The following is a 14,090-nucleotide window of genomic DNA, read 5'->3' on the forward strand; positions in this document are numbered from 1 at the left end:
CTCCCCTTCTGTTACCGAGCTAAGTCCCTACAGACTGAGCTACAGCCTTACTCTCAAGACGGAAAGTTCTTCATTTCAACCTGACTCATATCCCTTGAATGTTGCCATGGTGACTCTTTGGGTCGTCATAACTTTACTGTACTCTTCACCTTAATTTGACAGATTCTGGAGGAAAAAAGGACAAAACAAGTCAACATCCTCCTGGATTTTCAAATTAACACTATCTTCACATGAATCATCATCACTTGAACTCACCACAGAGTAGTTACTAATACTTCCTTTAGCTTATGGTAATTTATTCAGACCTTATCACGCTTAGAATATGTAAAGTTCTCACATTAAGTTATAGATCTCCTCTCTTTGTTTAATTACTGAGAGTTCTGTCGTTCTCCTGGCGGATGTTTTTCAGCTTTGAAGAGAAGTGCGTTTGAGTAAAGCAACAAGATGACTGAGCATTATTTCACCTGCTTCATTTTATCTGCACACCACTGTGCACTACCACCAGAGACATGTAGTAGGCTGACCAATCACAGTTGTGTCTATGTGTGGTATCTCTTTACCACCGTAGCCCTGTGGTGTGATGAATATTCTGGAAATCACGACACAACGCAACATTGACAATCTTGTATAACTAATGTAGAGGACATTTGGGAATGAAACACAGGTGAGCAGTATTGCTGGGGGAGGTCAGCGGGCGTCAGGGGGACAGGTGGAGAATGGAAGGTCTGAATTGTTCAGAAACATGATTTTATGTTCCTTTTTCATCAACAACTTTGTAATCCATCCCGTGCAAATAAAAAATGAAAACTGATAGAATACAAAAAGAAACAAAAAACGGAGGGGAGAAATTTCTACGGAAGACGATAAGGGCCATATAAGGGTCAACATTGCTTTGAGATCTGACCAAAATTGAATTAGCTTTGTCTTATTTCACATTAATTTGTCCCTTGAATTGAATTCTGACTTTCAATCACTTTCAGTCAGATCTAAAAGAAAGTTTACATGTGGCCCTAATCGTCTTTCCTAAAAATGTAAACATTATAAAATAAACTTGACGAAAATCAATAGTGACATAATGATAACAACATTAAAAACAATATAAACAGAACTTTTGATTCTAACATAAAGTGTACGTCCATACAGTCATGTCAGAGGTACATGTTGGTCACAGTTGTCTTTAGCAAATCTGTTTCCTAATTTGGTTTAAATAAGAATCAGTTACAGAAGAGCATACAGTATTAGCGTTTTCCGATATGTTAGAAATGGTTGCCATTTCTTGTCAAATGTATATGGAACCACCATAAGTACACTTTATTTTTTCCATCTGTAGAAACCTCATCAGTTCTGAGCCCAGATCAGCTGTGCCGCATCGGATTGGAGGCGGGGCTTAAGGAAAACGCAATTTGCATGCACTATAGACCCAAGAGCACGGATAATTCTGGATTTGTTGTTCTCGAGAATAAGGCCAATTTGGCTTCATGAGCCACTGAGAAACGTTCACAGGCATGAACGTGGCCTCCAGCGCTGTATCCTATTCTCTTTATAAACCCATTGTAACGGCCATACCTGTGGAAATCAGTTCAATTCAGTTAGGGCAGTTGACTGAAGCTGGAATCATCTTTTTTCATCATATTTGACGTGTTTAATGTGCTTTCCCCTGCAGGGCATACATTTGATGATTATTCTCATAATAGTCATATTATGATATATAATGCTGGAGCTCTTTTTTTGAAAACCAATATAGATGGTACTTTTGATGCATTAAATAGTGAGATGACTAAAGGAGACTCCCCTCTAGTTACTGTCGGATAATTCCTCTTGTTTTTTCTATGAAAGCAATACAAGTGGGAAATTAATCATATACAGTAAGACATAACTGTGAGCGCAGTGCTTGCAGCGTTAGTCGTTCACATGCAGACACAGTTTATGATTTTCGATTTTAAAGCACATGCAAGCTTTAAGAACCTTTTCACTGGTCTCCGCATTAGCATCACAATAGGCGCGTTCACACCGCAGTACTTTTCCCACTTTAGTTCCGATATAGTTCCAAAATCTCGCGTTCACACCAAAAAGAGCCAGAACAAAAAATTAGTTTATGAGAACCTTTTTACCCCCTTTTCCGTCCCTGCTAGAGAGCAGGTACTTTCGTGGGAGAAAAAGGTTCCTATGTCTGATTGGATGGGCGGAATGCAAACCACGCCCGGTCAAATTCAAAAAAAGTTTTGTGAAGGCGCCATTTTATTATCCTCGCATTAGCATTATTAGCATTAGCATTAGCCCAGCGCAGAAACGCAGAGAGACTAATTTATGGCAACACAAAATAAAACATGGGAGCGGTGGATAGGAGGAGGTGTCGGCGTTCTGGCGATTTACTTGGAAGCCAGTCCCCAACTCTGGGGACTTCCGGCCGGGGACTTCGGGTGGCAGTATACGCCGTGAAGTTGTTTGCGGCCTGCCAGTAAACCCAGCACCATATAGAGAGAAATATATAGATATTCTATCTATATGGCGCTGAGTAAACCCAAAGCAGAAGAAGTGACGTCAGCGGCTTCATTTTTCATTTGCCTAATCCTCCCCCAGGGATTTATTCCGGTGTGAACGCGATCTGTATTTAGTTCATGAGAACTAAAGAGTTCTCATGAACTAAATTCTGATGAACCTTTGTAGGAAAAGTACTGCGGTGTGAAAGCGCCTAAAGCGCTATCTCATAGCTCTTAGTTTGCAATCAACCATAGCCACAGCCCTCCCCCTGGGTGACAGGAGGAGAGTCAAAAAACTGCAACTGAACTAGCATTCAGTCTCGCTACTGTTCAGATTCTAAAAGCTTCAAAGGTATATAGGAAATAAGTATTTTATCCCTTGCAGATTCTGTAAATTTGCCCACCTAAGAAATGAACAGTCTATATTTGTAATGGTAGGTTTATTTTAACAATGAGGGTAAGAATATCAAAAAGAAAATCCAGAAACTGACATTATAAAAAAGATAAACATGTATTTGCATTTAACTGAGGGAAATAAGTGTTTGATCCCCTTGCAACACATGTCTTAGTACTTGGTGGAGATACCCTTGTTGGACAGACAGAGATCAGACGCTTCTTGTAGTTGGTCTCCAGGTCCGTGCATATCTCAGGAAGGATTGTGGTCCACTCCTCTCTGAAGATCCTCTCCAAATCCTGAAGGCTTTGAGGCTGATGCTTGGCATCTGGAAGCTTCAGTTCCCTCCATAGATTTTCTATGGGGGATTCCATTGGTAAAAGTCTCATCACTGTACAACCAAAACTCACTGAACTAGCAGCCAGGAAAGAGCAAGAGAACAACTTACGGTTTCAGAGCCATAACAATAAATACCTTTGCTATTTTGTGATCAAAAGTTGAATTCAAGGACATAAAAACGCTGCTGAAGGTTAATCCAATGTCTATGTGTCACTTTGAAACGATTACTGATAATCCATCATTCCATTTATGGCAATAAACGGCTTAGCATGGTAAGCAGTCCGGGGCATCAGCTTTAGGACAGGCTGCATACGCGTCATTCTAAGTGACCAATGGTAATGTTTATATGGATTTATGAACTGCCCCTCGATTCTATTGGCTCTACCGGTTAGAAAGAGGTGTCAATCACCAAATTTGACCAATGGGTTCCAGAGATAGGGCCCTGTTGTTGCCAAAAAGGAGATAGAGGTCAGGTTGAATTTTCCAAAATGGTCAAAAAAAGTTGTATTTGGATGGAATGAATACCTATAGTGATATTTCAATGAAATCAAATTAGTTTTACAGTGTGGTACCTGAGAAAGGTCAAATGGCACTGATGGTAACCAAATGTACCCAAAGGTGAATCCGCCTAGACCTAGCTGTGCCAATATATTCTAAGAAAATTCAAGTTTCACTAAATTAGCATCTATCTTGACACAGGGTACTTATGATATATTGTAGTTTGGATCACTAAAGGTGTTTGGCTACTATCCCATTATTCAAGGATGGTTTTCACTATAAGTAATGCAGATATTTTAGGCAGAGATTAGAATTTACATTTTTGTACTATGTTCAATCAGAATTTACTCTGACACAGCAACATCTATATTGTATTCTTACACTTCTACAGCCAACTCACAGGTGTCTCATTGCTTTGATAAAAAAGTTTATTCATATACCCCTTTTATAATGGAAGATATAGTCATTCATTCTGGGCATGTCATTTTCGAGCGTGAGGCCTGAAAAATAGGCCCAGGGCTTAACAGCTTAAGTAACTTTAGAAAGCTTTAGAACTTGTATTGTCCAATGATACCAAACATGTGATTGTAAACCGACAAATAAATTCATAATAGAATTCTACGCATATCTTCTCTAAATAGACCATCTTCTATCGTAACTTTTCTGTAACCTAACCACAGGCCAGAGCCCGGTCCGGGGTCCTTCAGGGTCAGGGGGAAGGAGTAGGATTTTCCACTGCTGCAGATCTTTCCTCCCTTCTACTGTCCCCTGCGGAGGCTTTTGGCTTTGACACTTGGCTTTGGCCTGAAAAATTTTCGTATCTATTACATACCTTATCACATAATTTCCTGATAAAAAGCAGCCCGCAACGATGAGTTAATTTACCGAGGAGCACAGTAAATATTTCAATTCGCCCTTTGCCATGTCAGGGTTAGGGTTGTATTTACATTTGGCATTCTTTGTCATTAAATGCTTTGCTGTTGCAATGACTCAACGTAGCCATGAGCATTAATTACGTTTGATCTCATCTGATCTTATTTGTTGTTCGGGGTACTAGTTAGTTTGAGCCGCTCTCAAACAGCAGGACATGATTAGAGCTGAACAGAGAACACATGACGCCAACGCTCCATCTCTCTCTCTGTTCTCTCCCTCTGTCTCCATCTGTCTCTCCTTGCTCCTGATCATCTTGTTTGTTTTCCTCGCTAAGTGCCAGTAATGCTCCTCACCTTAAAACAATATGCTCGATTCATTTTAGCACTTGCCTTTGGGTCGGAGCCAGAGGACTATAAAGGAATGTGTAATTTAATGATCCTATGAAACCACAGAGGGTGGTTGTTCGTAGAAACCAACACACTGTTGACTCACAGTGGAACTATTTGTGGTTGGAGCTGCTTTTGATTTGGACAAATGTAGGGCTGTGTGCAGGTGAGCTATTCCACATGCACACACACACACACACACACACACACACACACACACGCACACGCACACGCACACGCACACACACACACACACACGATTAATGCATTCATGCATTAACTATTGGCTCCGGGTTTAAGCCTCCTAACTGCTGCTGGTGGTGAAGAAGAGATTTTTATTGCTTCGAAAGTATTTCACGTTGTTCTCTGTTGTACAGTGTGTTAGTTCGAACACAAGAGTGTGTATCAGCTAGCGGTTCAGCGCAGCAGATGTGAAAGCTAATGGTAGAATCACCGTTGATTTTTGATGGTTAAGATTGGTCGACCATTGGGGACCCTAAATGTGGCCCAAAGATACCCACTTCACAAATTCCTAATCACAACATCAACAACATGGTGACCTTGGTCTGAAGGCAAATTTAGACAAAACGTGCACAAATAATACAAGATTCTGATGGTGGTCATCACTTTCTGAACATACAAGGTCCCTTTATGGTTAAACCTCTCAATTGTAACAACCCCAGGGTCATTAACCCAGCGTCAGGACACATTTCCAGTTTCAGCGTCAGGTTTTGCAAAAGGGTTACTGGTTTTGCTGTGTCTTATGATAACAGAATCTGTGATTTCTCAACATACATTTTGTTGGATTTATAGTCCAGCATGGGATTTCACATGTCAATAGCATAGGAGGCGTTGAGCAGAAACAGGGTTGTCCAGTTCGAGGACAGCAAACTTTCGAAAAAAAATAAATGGAGCATCATGATTGATTTGCAGTCATTAATCATGCTTGATCAACCACAAGTGGTGCTTACACTTTGAGATCTCTACGACTCTGCGATGCCGTCTTCATTATCTCCTGAGCGAGTTTAAACCAGACTTTTTTACTGCAGTGTTTTCCACCAGAGGACAACCCAGCCCTTGACGAGCTGTACTGAGTTAAGTACAGCACCAAGACCTCACAGGGCTGCTTTCACTGTGCCTGGGGAGTTTAACAAATCCAACTGAGATCACGTCTCAGTTCTGCTTCTGCATGCCTATTAGCAGAAACTCACCACCGATGACGAGAAAAATTCAGCTCTGGTCCCAACAATCAGTATCAGCTCCACTTTAATGCTGCTTTCTGCACTACGGGGTGGTATGTGTTTAAGGACAATATCATTGACAAAAAAGACGTCATTGTCATTGGGTAGATTGACATATGTTGATGAAGTTGTACCAAGGATTACGTGCATTCACAAATTAGAATCCTCTGGTTAACAGGGAAGTCTGTGACAATCATAAAGAACAGGCCGAGGAATTATTGGAACTCGTACGGTTTATGATAGAAATGTGATCAACATCAGCGAATACATGGTATGGATTTGATAAAGTGCAGCAGCCGTTGAAACGACAAGCAGGTGGAGAACTCCTCCTGTTCCAGTCCTGTATCCGGTTCCAAATGGACAGAAGTGGTTATCAGGTAAAACCAATAGAGTGGTGCAGAAATGAGTGATCAGAAATGAGAAATGAGTCCTAAAACCCAGATATGAGTTATGAGTTAGCACATCCGGATGTTTTTGGTTAATGCCTGAACACAGGTCTGTGGTTAACACAAGCTGAATAGACATAAAATAAGTCAGTAAATACCCCACTGGTAATTGTCTGAACTTTTTAGTGTCATAAAAACAATGGTTGCAAACAATTATCTCAATTAGACTATTAACATCATCACGCTCAAAATGTGCCGCCTTTAGCTTAGCGGTGGTCACATGAATGAATTCAACTGTGATGTATTTTGTTTATAGCCTAATGCTGCGTTCACACCGGACGCAATGCGAATATTCGCTTCGCTCTAATCGCTCTTATCGCATCGCTCTAAACGCTCGAGTTTCACCACGGCTGTCAGCTGTGTTTACTTGCATCACTCAAACAAGACGCGCTGGCAGACCCGGGGCCAGAACAAATCTAAAGGGAAGGCATATGATTTTCATGGGAGGGCACACAAAACCTCCACATGCTGCGGGCCCGCGGCACAACATATATCAAACAGCAAGGCCAACAGCATTGCGCAAAGATGCACACTTATCGCAAATACATTCACAAATAAAGGGCAACATAGAAACCACTTTTGAAACATTGTGTGCGTGGCAGCACAAACACTGGTAAATCACGAGCAAGGCACACTGGTTAAGGATGGCAGCTTCCTCATCGTTGCACTCGGAGAGAAATAGTAGAGACGGAGACGATGAACTGCTGTTAGTTCTATTATGGAATTTTGCAGGTCGTGAGAGGTGGATGTTGCTGTGTGGGGAATGTTTTCCATTATTTTGGCCAACTCTGCATCTTTGTGCAGCGTATACTCAAACAGCGATAGGAAGAGCCCACTGCCTGACTCGAACATGCTGTGGAGGGAATCGTGGTCACCTCTGAGAGAGAGTTGGTTGACAACTAAAAAAGCTATAATATCAACGACAGCTGACACGTAATAACGGTTCCGTGCCAGCTGATCTGCACCAAAGTACTAATTTCCTTATTAGTTTCCTGGCGTATCTGTCTCTCTCTCCACAAACTCTCACATGAAATGTGTTCTTTTGATGCGGCATGTCTGAGCAGTCCTTTATCAGTCTGTAATGCGTGTTTCCAGTCGCAAAACCCTTTGATAGTAAAAGCTGCATCAGGTGAAGGCGTATTTACTTTAAACTGTCTACAGGGGAAACAAAAGGCTGCGTCTGCTTTTAACGAATATTCAAGCCATGGTCTGTTGTTGTACCATGCAGTGGCAAAAATGCGCTTCTTTCCTGAAAACAATCCCCCTGGATAACGATCCAGTTTCACCTGGTTGGGTTTATTAACCCCAAGATCATTTGGGGCTGTTGGTCTTTGAGCGGTTGCTGGCCCAATAGTACCTGTTGATGTGCTGCAACGTCGCGTCTGTAGTGGAGGCACCGGCACGGAGGAGGAGGATGCTGGCGAGTGTGGTACAGGGTGTGTGGCAACGCAGGTGGTGATGGTAGGGCCGCAAGGAGCTGTGCCTCGGAGGACAGCGTTGGTGGCGGCCGCCTTGATGAGTAAAGGCTTGGGCTCGCTAACTCAGGCTTAGCCCCGGGGTTTGCCGAGGTCAAGCTTGTGACATTAAGGCGTGCTGCTGCAACGGAAGGTTCAGGGTCGCCAGCAGCACCATCGGCTGCAGTTCTTTCATCGCTATTCCGTTTGAATAAATCCTTATGCTGCGTTCACACCCGACGCGATGCGAATATTCGCATCAACGCTCGAATTTCACCGCGGCTTGCAGTTTGTTTTATCGCGTCGTTCAAAGCAGACATACCGTTGACGGAGAATTGAGGTTGTTTACACTTCCATGCAAGATCGTTTTGGTTATTTCTGTCCTACTATGGAGGATATAACAACTATTGCTGCTTTGTACCTTCTGTTCACAATGTAATCAAGCGTCGCACACAGTTAGGTGAATATCATTGTTTGATCAAGGAACTGCGCCTGGATGACTGCTGTTTCCAGCGGTATTTTATGATGACCTGTTTCCAGTTTGATGATCTTTTAGCTCGGGTTGGTGTCAGGATTTTCCGGATGGACACAAACTACAGGCGTTCCCTCTCAGCTGCGGAGCGCCTGTCAATATGTCTCCGGTAAGTTGCTTTGTTTTGTTTTTTATTAATATGAATACAAAAATATGTAATGAATCTTGCACGTCATGGTGAATCAATGCCACAGCGCTATGGATCAAAATGAACTGTTTATTGTTATTATTCAATTATAATAAACTTTTAAAAAGTTAAAAACTCCCATCATGATAGTTTGAATGACTTTCTATACTGCAGGGAGCTTGTGAATTTACTCCAGGTGGAACTAATTGTCTAATCTGATTGAACACTTGATTATATTTCACATCATTAATTCAAATCTGGAAAGTAACTAAAGGTATTAAATACATGTAGTGGAGTAAAAGTACACAATTTAATGTAGCCTACTTAGTTACTTTACACTACTTGTTCAGGTTATGTCTTCATACAACTTGTTTGATTTATTTTATATATGTTTATTTTCTTTTGTGCTGCAGGTATCTCGCTACAGGAGATTCATTCAGGACAATTGCCAACAGCTTCCGTGTTGGTGTCTCAACAGTCTCTAGAGAATGCCTTTGGGATTCTTTCATCTCAGTGGAGGATGTACAGGCGTGTAATTGAAGTCCAGCCAGAAGTTGCAGAGAAGTTTGTGAAGGAACACATTAAAAGGCTCTTTTAAGAGCCACCCACACATACTATTGAGCAACCTCCTGCAACATTTCTATCCCAACACCAGATTTAGGACACCAATTCATATAATTATTTCTGTTAAATCCATGAATTATTGTTTTGTGAGGTAGTGCCACTTTCTGCTTTTTAAATGACTTTATGATTTTAGGAAAAGCATATAATAGAAGTCAATTTTGACTTTAAATGTAATAGAAATATGAAAATATGCAGTCTGTTATTGTGACGACCCCTCCATACCACGAGGGGTGCTGTCGGCTCTGTGTGTGTGTGCTTACAGGATCCAGTGCTGTGGGGCTGGCATTTGTCTGATGAGCTGCACCTGGGTCGGGGAGCCGAGAGCCAAACCGGATTCGTCCCTCGCTCTCATTCCTCCAGGCACTCTCTTCATGCCAGCCTCGGGGGACCTATTGCTGGCTTTGTTTATTTGTTTAAATATAAATAAATTATTGATATATTGTCGCACCTCGTCTCCACTCTCAGGTTTGGTTTTATGTAACACATATATTTCTAGAAAGGATTATATGTGACTAGGAATACTCTGTACCATAAAGAAAACCTAAAGAAAAGTATGTGACGGTGAAAGAATAAAGGAACATACGTGGGTAACATTAAACAAAGTTTTATTAATAAATTAGAATTTAAATTATATATACAGCGATAAAAAAAACATTTTTTTAAAAGCCTGGTTTGTTCCCTTCAAAGATTGTCAACCCATGGCGGGTAATCTATTAAAATTCCAAATTTAGCACAACTGTGCTTGCTTCATAAATTAATTTATGAATTTCCAACTTCACGAAGTTGGCAGTCTTTGAAGGGAAAGAAGTATGCTTTGGAGGAAATGCTCATCCTCTGAGAGTGGGGCGGCAGGCAGAGCACCGGACCCCCGCATTGTCAGGGCCTCAAGGAGGCGTTCATGCACCTCCTTTTTGTTGTCGAGATTCCTGGGCCTTTTACTTCCTGCATGACAAAAACAAATAGCATTTTTTAGTGACGGTATAGCAATGCATCAATACAATAAAATGCAATCAAAACTGTCATTTACATACCCTCTGCCTACACCACTAGGTCCTGCAGGGGCATCAGTGGGGACAGCAGCAGGGACAGGAGCAGAGACAGCAGGAGGGGAATCAGGAGTGGCATTGTGGTGTTCCTCTGCCTCACTGCCCTCTGAAAACTCATGTTCATCTGTAAATATTGAAAATATAAGAAAGATGTATTTTGTATTCCAAATATAATAATGAGATAGTCAAATGGAACAGGTAATGTAATTCTAGATTTTTTGAGAATACAACTTTTTACAATTGCACTTGTATTATTATAATTACTTATTGATAAATTAAGCATTTATAGCCTTGATATTCACTTGAACTTTGATTTTTACATTTTTTTTCCTATGCAGTGTGAATGAGTGTCTCCACTTGTCAACCAACCTCTCCCGTCTGCTCCATGTGCTTCACCTCCATACTCTGAGGTCCTGTCTTCCTCGACCCCCGACACCATATTGCTGGTGGTTTTTCTCGGGGTAACAAATGGGTCGAGGAAGGACAGGACCTCAGAGTATTTCCACTTGTTATTGGTCCCTGCTGCGGACCCACTCTTCCTATCCTTCTCCCTCTTTCTTTCTTTGACAGACGTGTACCTCAAACTTTTCCACTTCCTTCGGCAAACCTCCTCTGACAAGAAAAAAACGTTTACAAACGGTCACTTTTAACCGTTATCTGCCGTTAAACCGGCGGTTGAGCTAACTTGATTAATGCTAATGTGTTGTTGGTATCTGTAATCAAGCAAACAACGGATGTATATTTTGGATAACTTACCAGATATGCCTACTTCCTTGCTTATTTTCCTCCATGCGAGCTCTTTTTTGTTGCAGTCCCGGTAGATATATGACATTGTATCGTATATCTCCAACCCAGTCTCATAAAAAAACGTGTAATAACTACGTTGGTCCACAACGTAGGACGTAGTATTTCTACAAAAACGCCTCTGAAATTGTAAGATCCCTACGTCTTTTTTCACCATTCATTCCAATGGCTGGCGTCTATGTCACGTGATCTTCAAATTTCTCCCTGCAGAAAAAAAAAACATGGCCGAACTTCGTTTTATTCTCGGTGGAAAATGCCTATTTTAAAGTTAGTTTGGCCATTAAAATGCGTTTTGATGTAATTTGATGCGAGAAATATGAGTTGTTATTTCACATTATGTGTGCAGTGGATGTTCATGATCTTTAGTTTGCTAGTTATTACGAAGATTAATTCAGGAAATTGTGTCCATGCAACGTCTTCATTGTTACCAAGGTGGTTGCTAGCGCTAGGGCGCTGCTATCGATATTATTTCTGTTATGTTGTGTAAAATGGTGTTATCTTTATCGCTACCCCCTTCCCCGTCAATGTATAGTGTTGGTCCACAGCGCAAACGTATTAGTTTAACAAAATCCGCATTTAAAATGGTGGCATAGATACGTTATTTCCCCCTGTGCAATTCCAGTCTCACATGTCACATCTCACATCGTCATAAACAAATACCGAAACAGACCGAAAACACTTTATTCCGAGTGTGCTTGCTTTTCTCTTTGGAGGTCATCACACAACGGCATTGTAATACACGGTTCGGCTGCATTAAATGTGACATATCTGCTGTAATTCTCTATTTATAGAGCCCTGATGAGAAGACTTCTAGACAAACATGAGGAACTGCCGCCAACACTGAAAACGTGACGTGGATCATAAATATACCAGCAATTAAACAACATCTTACATTTATTTTCACACAATATGTCTGCTCACAGTATCAACACTAATTCGGCTGACTTTTATATTTGATCCAATTGGTAGATAGGCTGTATTTACACCATAAACGTGCACTCCTGATATAAAGGGACACCTAGTGGTTAAAGCATGTTATTGAATTTCATAATTGTTATTATTAGATATTAATAGGATCCCTATAAACTATATTCATTACTCGTTATTATCTACTAATAGTTAATTAAAGACTGTATATAATGACTATTTTGCACATCCCTTTCAAGATTTCAAGATTTTCTAAGGTTTATTGACATATATACACAAACGGTGTAGTTATCCAATGAATGAAAAACGTTGTATTCCTCCAGCAATGTTAACTATGTTGAAGCACTTATTTTAACTGATATTATACATATGTATTATACTCTTCTATAAGATGTATGTAGATAGTATAAGAAATGTGCAGAATATGACAGTTTAATGGTGGAGGTACAGTATACACAAATATTGATAGATGTCTTGTGATGCACTGTTGAGGAACCTTGAACAATCAATAAATAAAGAACACAGAATTATTCAATATAAAACACAGAATTTGTGTGATTATACTAAATGATTTACAAATAAACACCACTGCATATTTACAACTGTTACACATGCTGATGTAACGCAAATGTTTCCAACTTGGGATCAATAAAGTATATCTTATCTTAAGATGATCGATGGCTACTGCCATATTTGCAGAATGTGCCTTTGAACCTTCACAAGTGCATGTTTCAGGCTTATCAATTAACAACAGGAGGGGTCACAGACATAAGACCAGCTGTTAAATAAAGCTCTTCTGACCTTAGCTGTCATGTGGGTATATATTAATGCTGCCCATTATGGGCACAAGCAATTTTCACCCATTTACTAATTATGTTTTAAATGTGTGTGTTTCCTATCCCCTAAACCTCCAGGGATGCACACAGTTTAATACTGGCAACTTCTTATTGTGGGAAATATGAAAACGTCTTTTAAAACTACAACTCCCAGTAGAGACGTGCCATAGATAGAGAACATGTTAACAGTTTAACACAAACAACAACTTTAACAACAAACTAGCAAACTAAAGATCATGTACATCCACTGCACACATAATCTGAAATACTAACTCATATTTCTCGCATCAAATTACATCAAAACGCATTTTAATGGCCAAACTAACTTTAAAATAGGCATTTTACGCCGAGAATAAAACGAAGTTCGGCCATGTTTTTTTTTCTGCAGGGAGAAATGTGAAGATCACGTGAAATAGACGCCAGCCATTGGAATGAATGGCGAAAAAATACGTAGGGATCTTACAATTTCAGAGGCGTTTTTGTAGAAATACTACATCCTACGTTGTGGACCAACGTAGTTATTACACGTTTTTTTATGAGACTGGGTTGATATCTCCGGGAACCCACTCACAGCAACAACTATCTTCTCTTCCATCTTTACAACTGATCAACAGCAGTACGCCAGACGGTCAGAGGGACGTCAGAGGGAATCCCAACGCTGATTGGCTTCCGCGAGAACGCGTCACGTGAATTTGACGCTCGAGTTTAAAAAATTGAACTCGAGCGTTTGACGCGGCACTGTTCAATCGGAGCGAATTCGCGTCTGTCCGCGTCTCTGCATTAACTTTACATGTAATCGCGCCGCCCCCAAACATCGCATCGCGTCCGATGTGAATGTAGCATTAGACCTTTTAAGCCAATTTCTGATGTCCATTTTGTAATTCAAACAGAAATGGGAGTCTACAGAATGCACAATAAACAATAAACAAATCAAGAATAGGCGGCAGATTGTGACGCTGTGATTGGTCTAAATGTGGACAAATCACAAATCACAACAACTGCGATTTTTTTAGTTACTATCTGACATCACATACATCGTAGCATAAAAGTTCAGTTTATTTTTAAAAATGTTATATGTAATAA

General features: G+C 40.6%; 1 protein-coding gene across 2 annotated transcripts; it reads right to left on the minus strand.

Moving 5' to 3' along the window:
- Positions 1-9,998: 9,998 nt before the first annotated feature.
- LOC307013822 (uncharacterized protein) lies at positions 9,999-11,429 on the minus strand. 2 transcript variants are annotated; one of them, XM_079641366.1, is made up of 4 exons: positions 11,197-11,429; positions 10,810-11,052; positions 10,426-10,564; positions 9,999-10,336 (listed from the first exon to the last, which is right to left on the minus strand). In XM_079641366.1, exons 1-4 carry the CDS (start codon positions 11,399-11,401, stop codon positions 10,330-10,332), a joined length of 594 nt encoding a protein of 197 aa, XP_079497492.1. In that variant the 5' UTR covers positions 11,402-11,429; the 3' UTR covers positions 9,999-10,329. The 2 variants fall into 2 exon arrangements, 1 of the variants encoding a protein (XP_079497492.1); XR_013801079.1 differs by lacking the exon at positions 10,810-11,052 and having other exon boundaries at positions 10,000-10,336; positions 11,197-11,421.
- Between the last annotated feature and the right edge of the window lie 2,661 nt (positions 11,430-14,090).

Source organism: Notothenia rossii, assembly GCF_949606895.1.
Source record: "Notothenia rossii genome assembly, chromosome: 7".
NCBI lineage: Eukaryota > Metazoa > Chordata > Actinopteri > Perciformes > Nototheniidae > Notothenia > Notothenia rossii.

What these genes read in the sequence shown, in the direction of transcription:
- LOC307013822 (XM_079641366.1), bottom strand. Translation starts at nt 11,401, where the DNA reads ATGGTGAAAAAAGACGTAGGGATCTTACAATTTCAGAGGCGTTTTTGT. An exon ending in CAAGGAAGTAGGCATATCTG is followed by an intron (nt 11,053 to 11,196) that starts GTAAGTTATCCA and finishes TTTTCTTGTCAG; the next exon opens with AGGAGGTTTGCCGAAGGAAG. An exon ending in ACATGGAGCAGACGGGAGAG is followed by an intron (nt 10,565 to 10,809) that starts GTTGGTTGACAA and finishes CAATATTTACAG; the next exon opens with ATGAACATGAGTTTTCAGAG.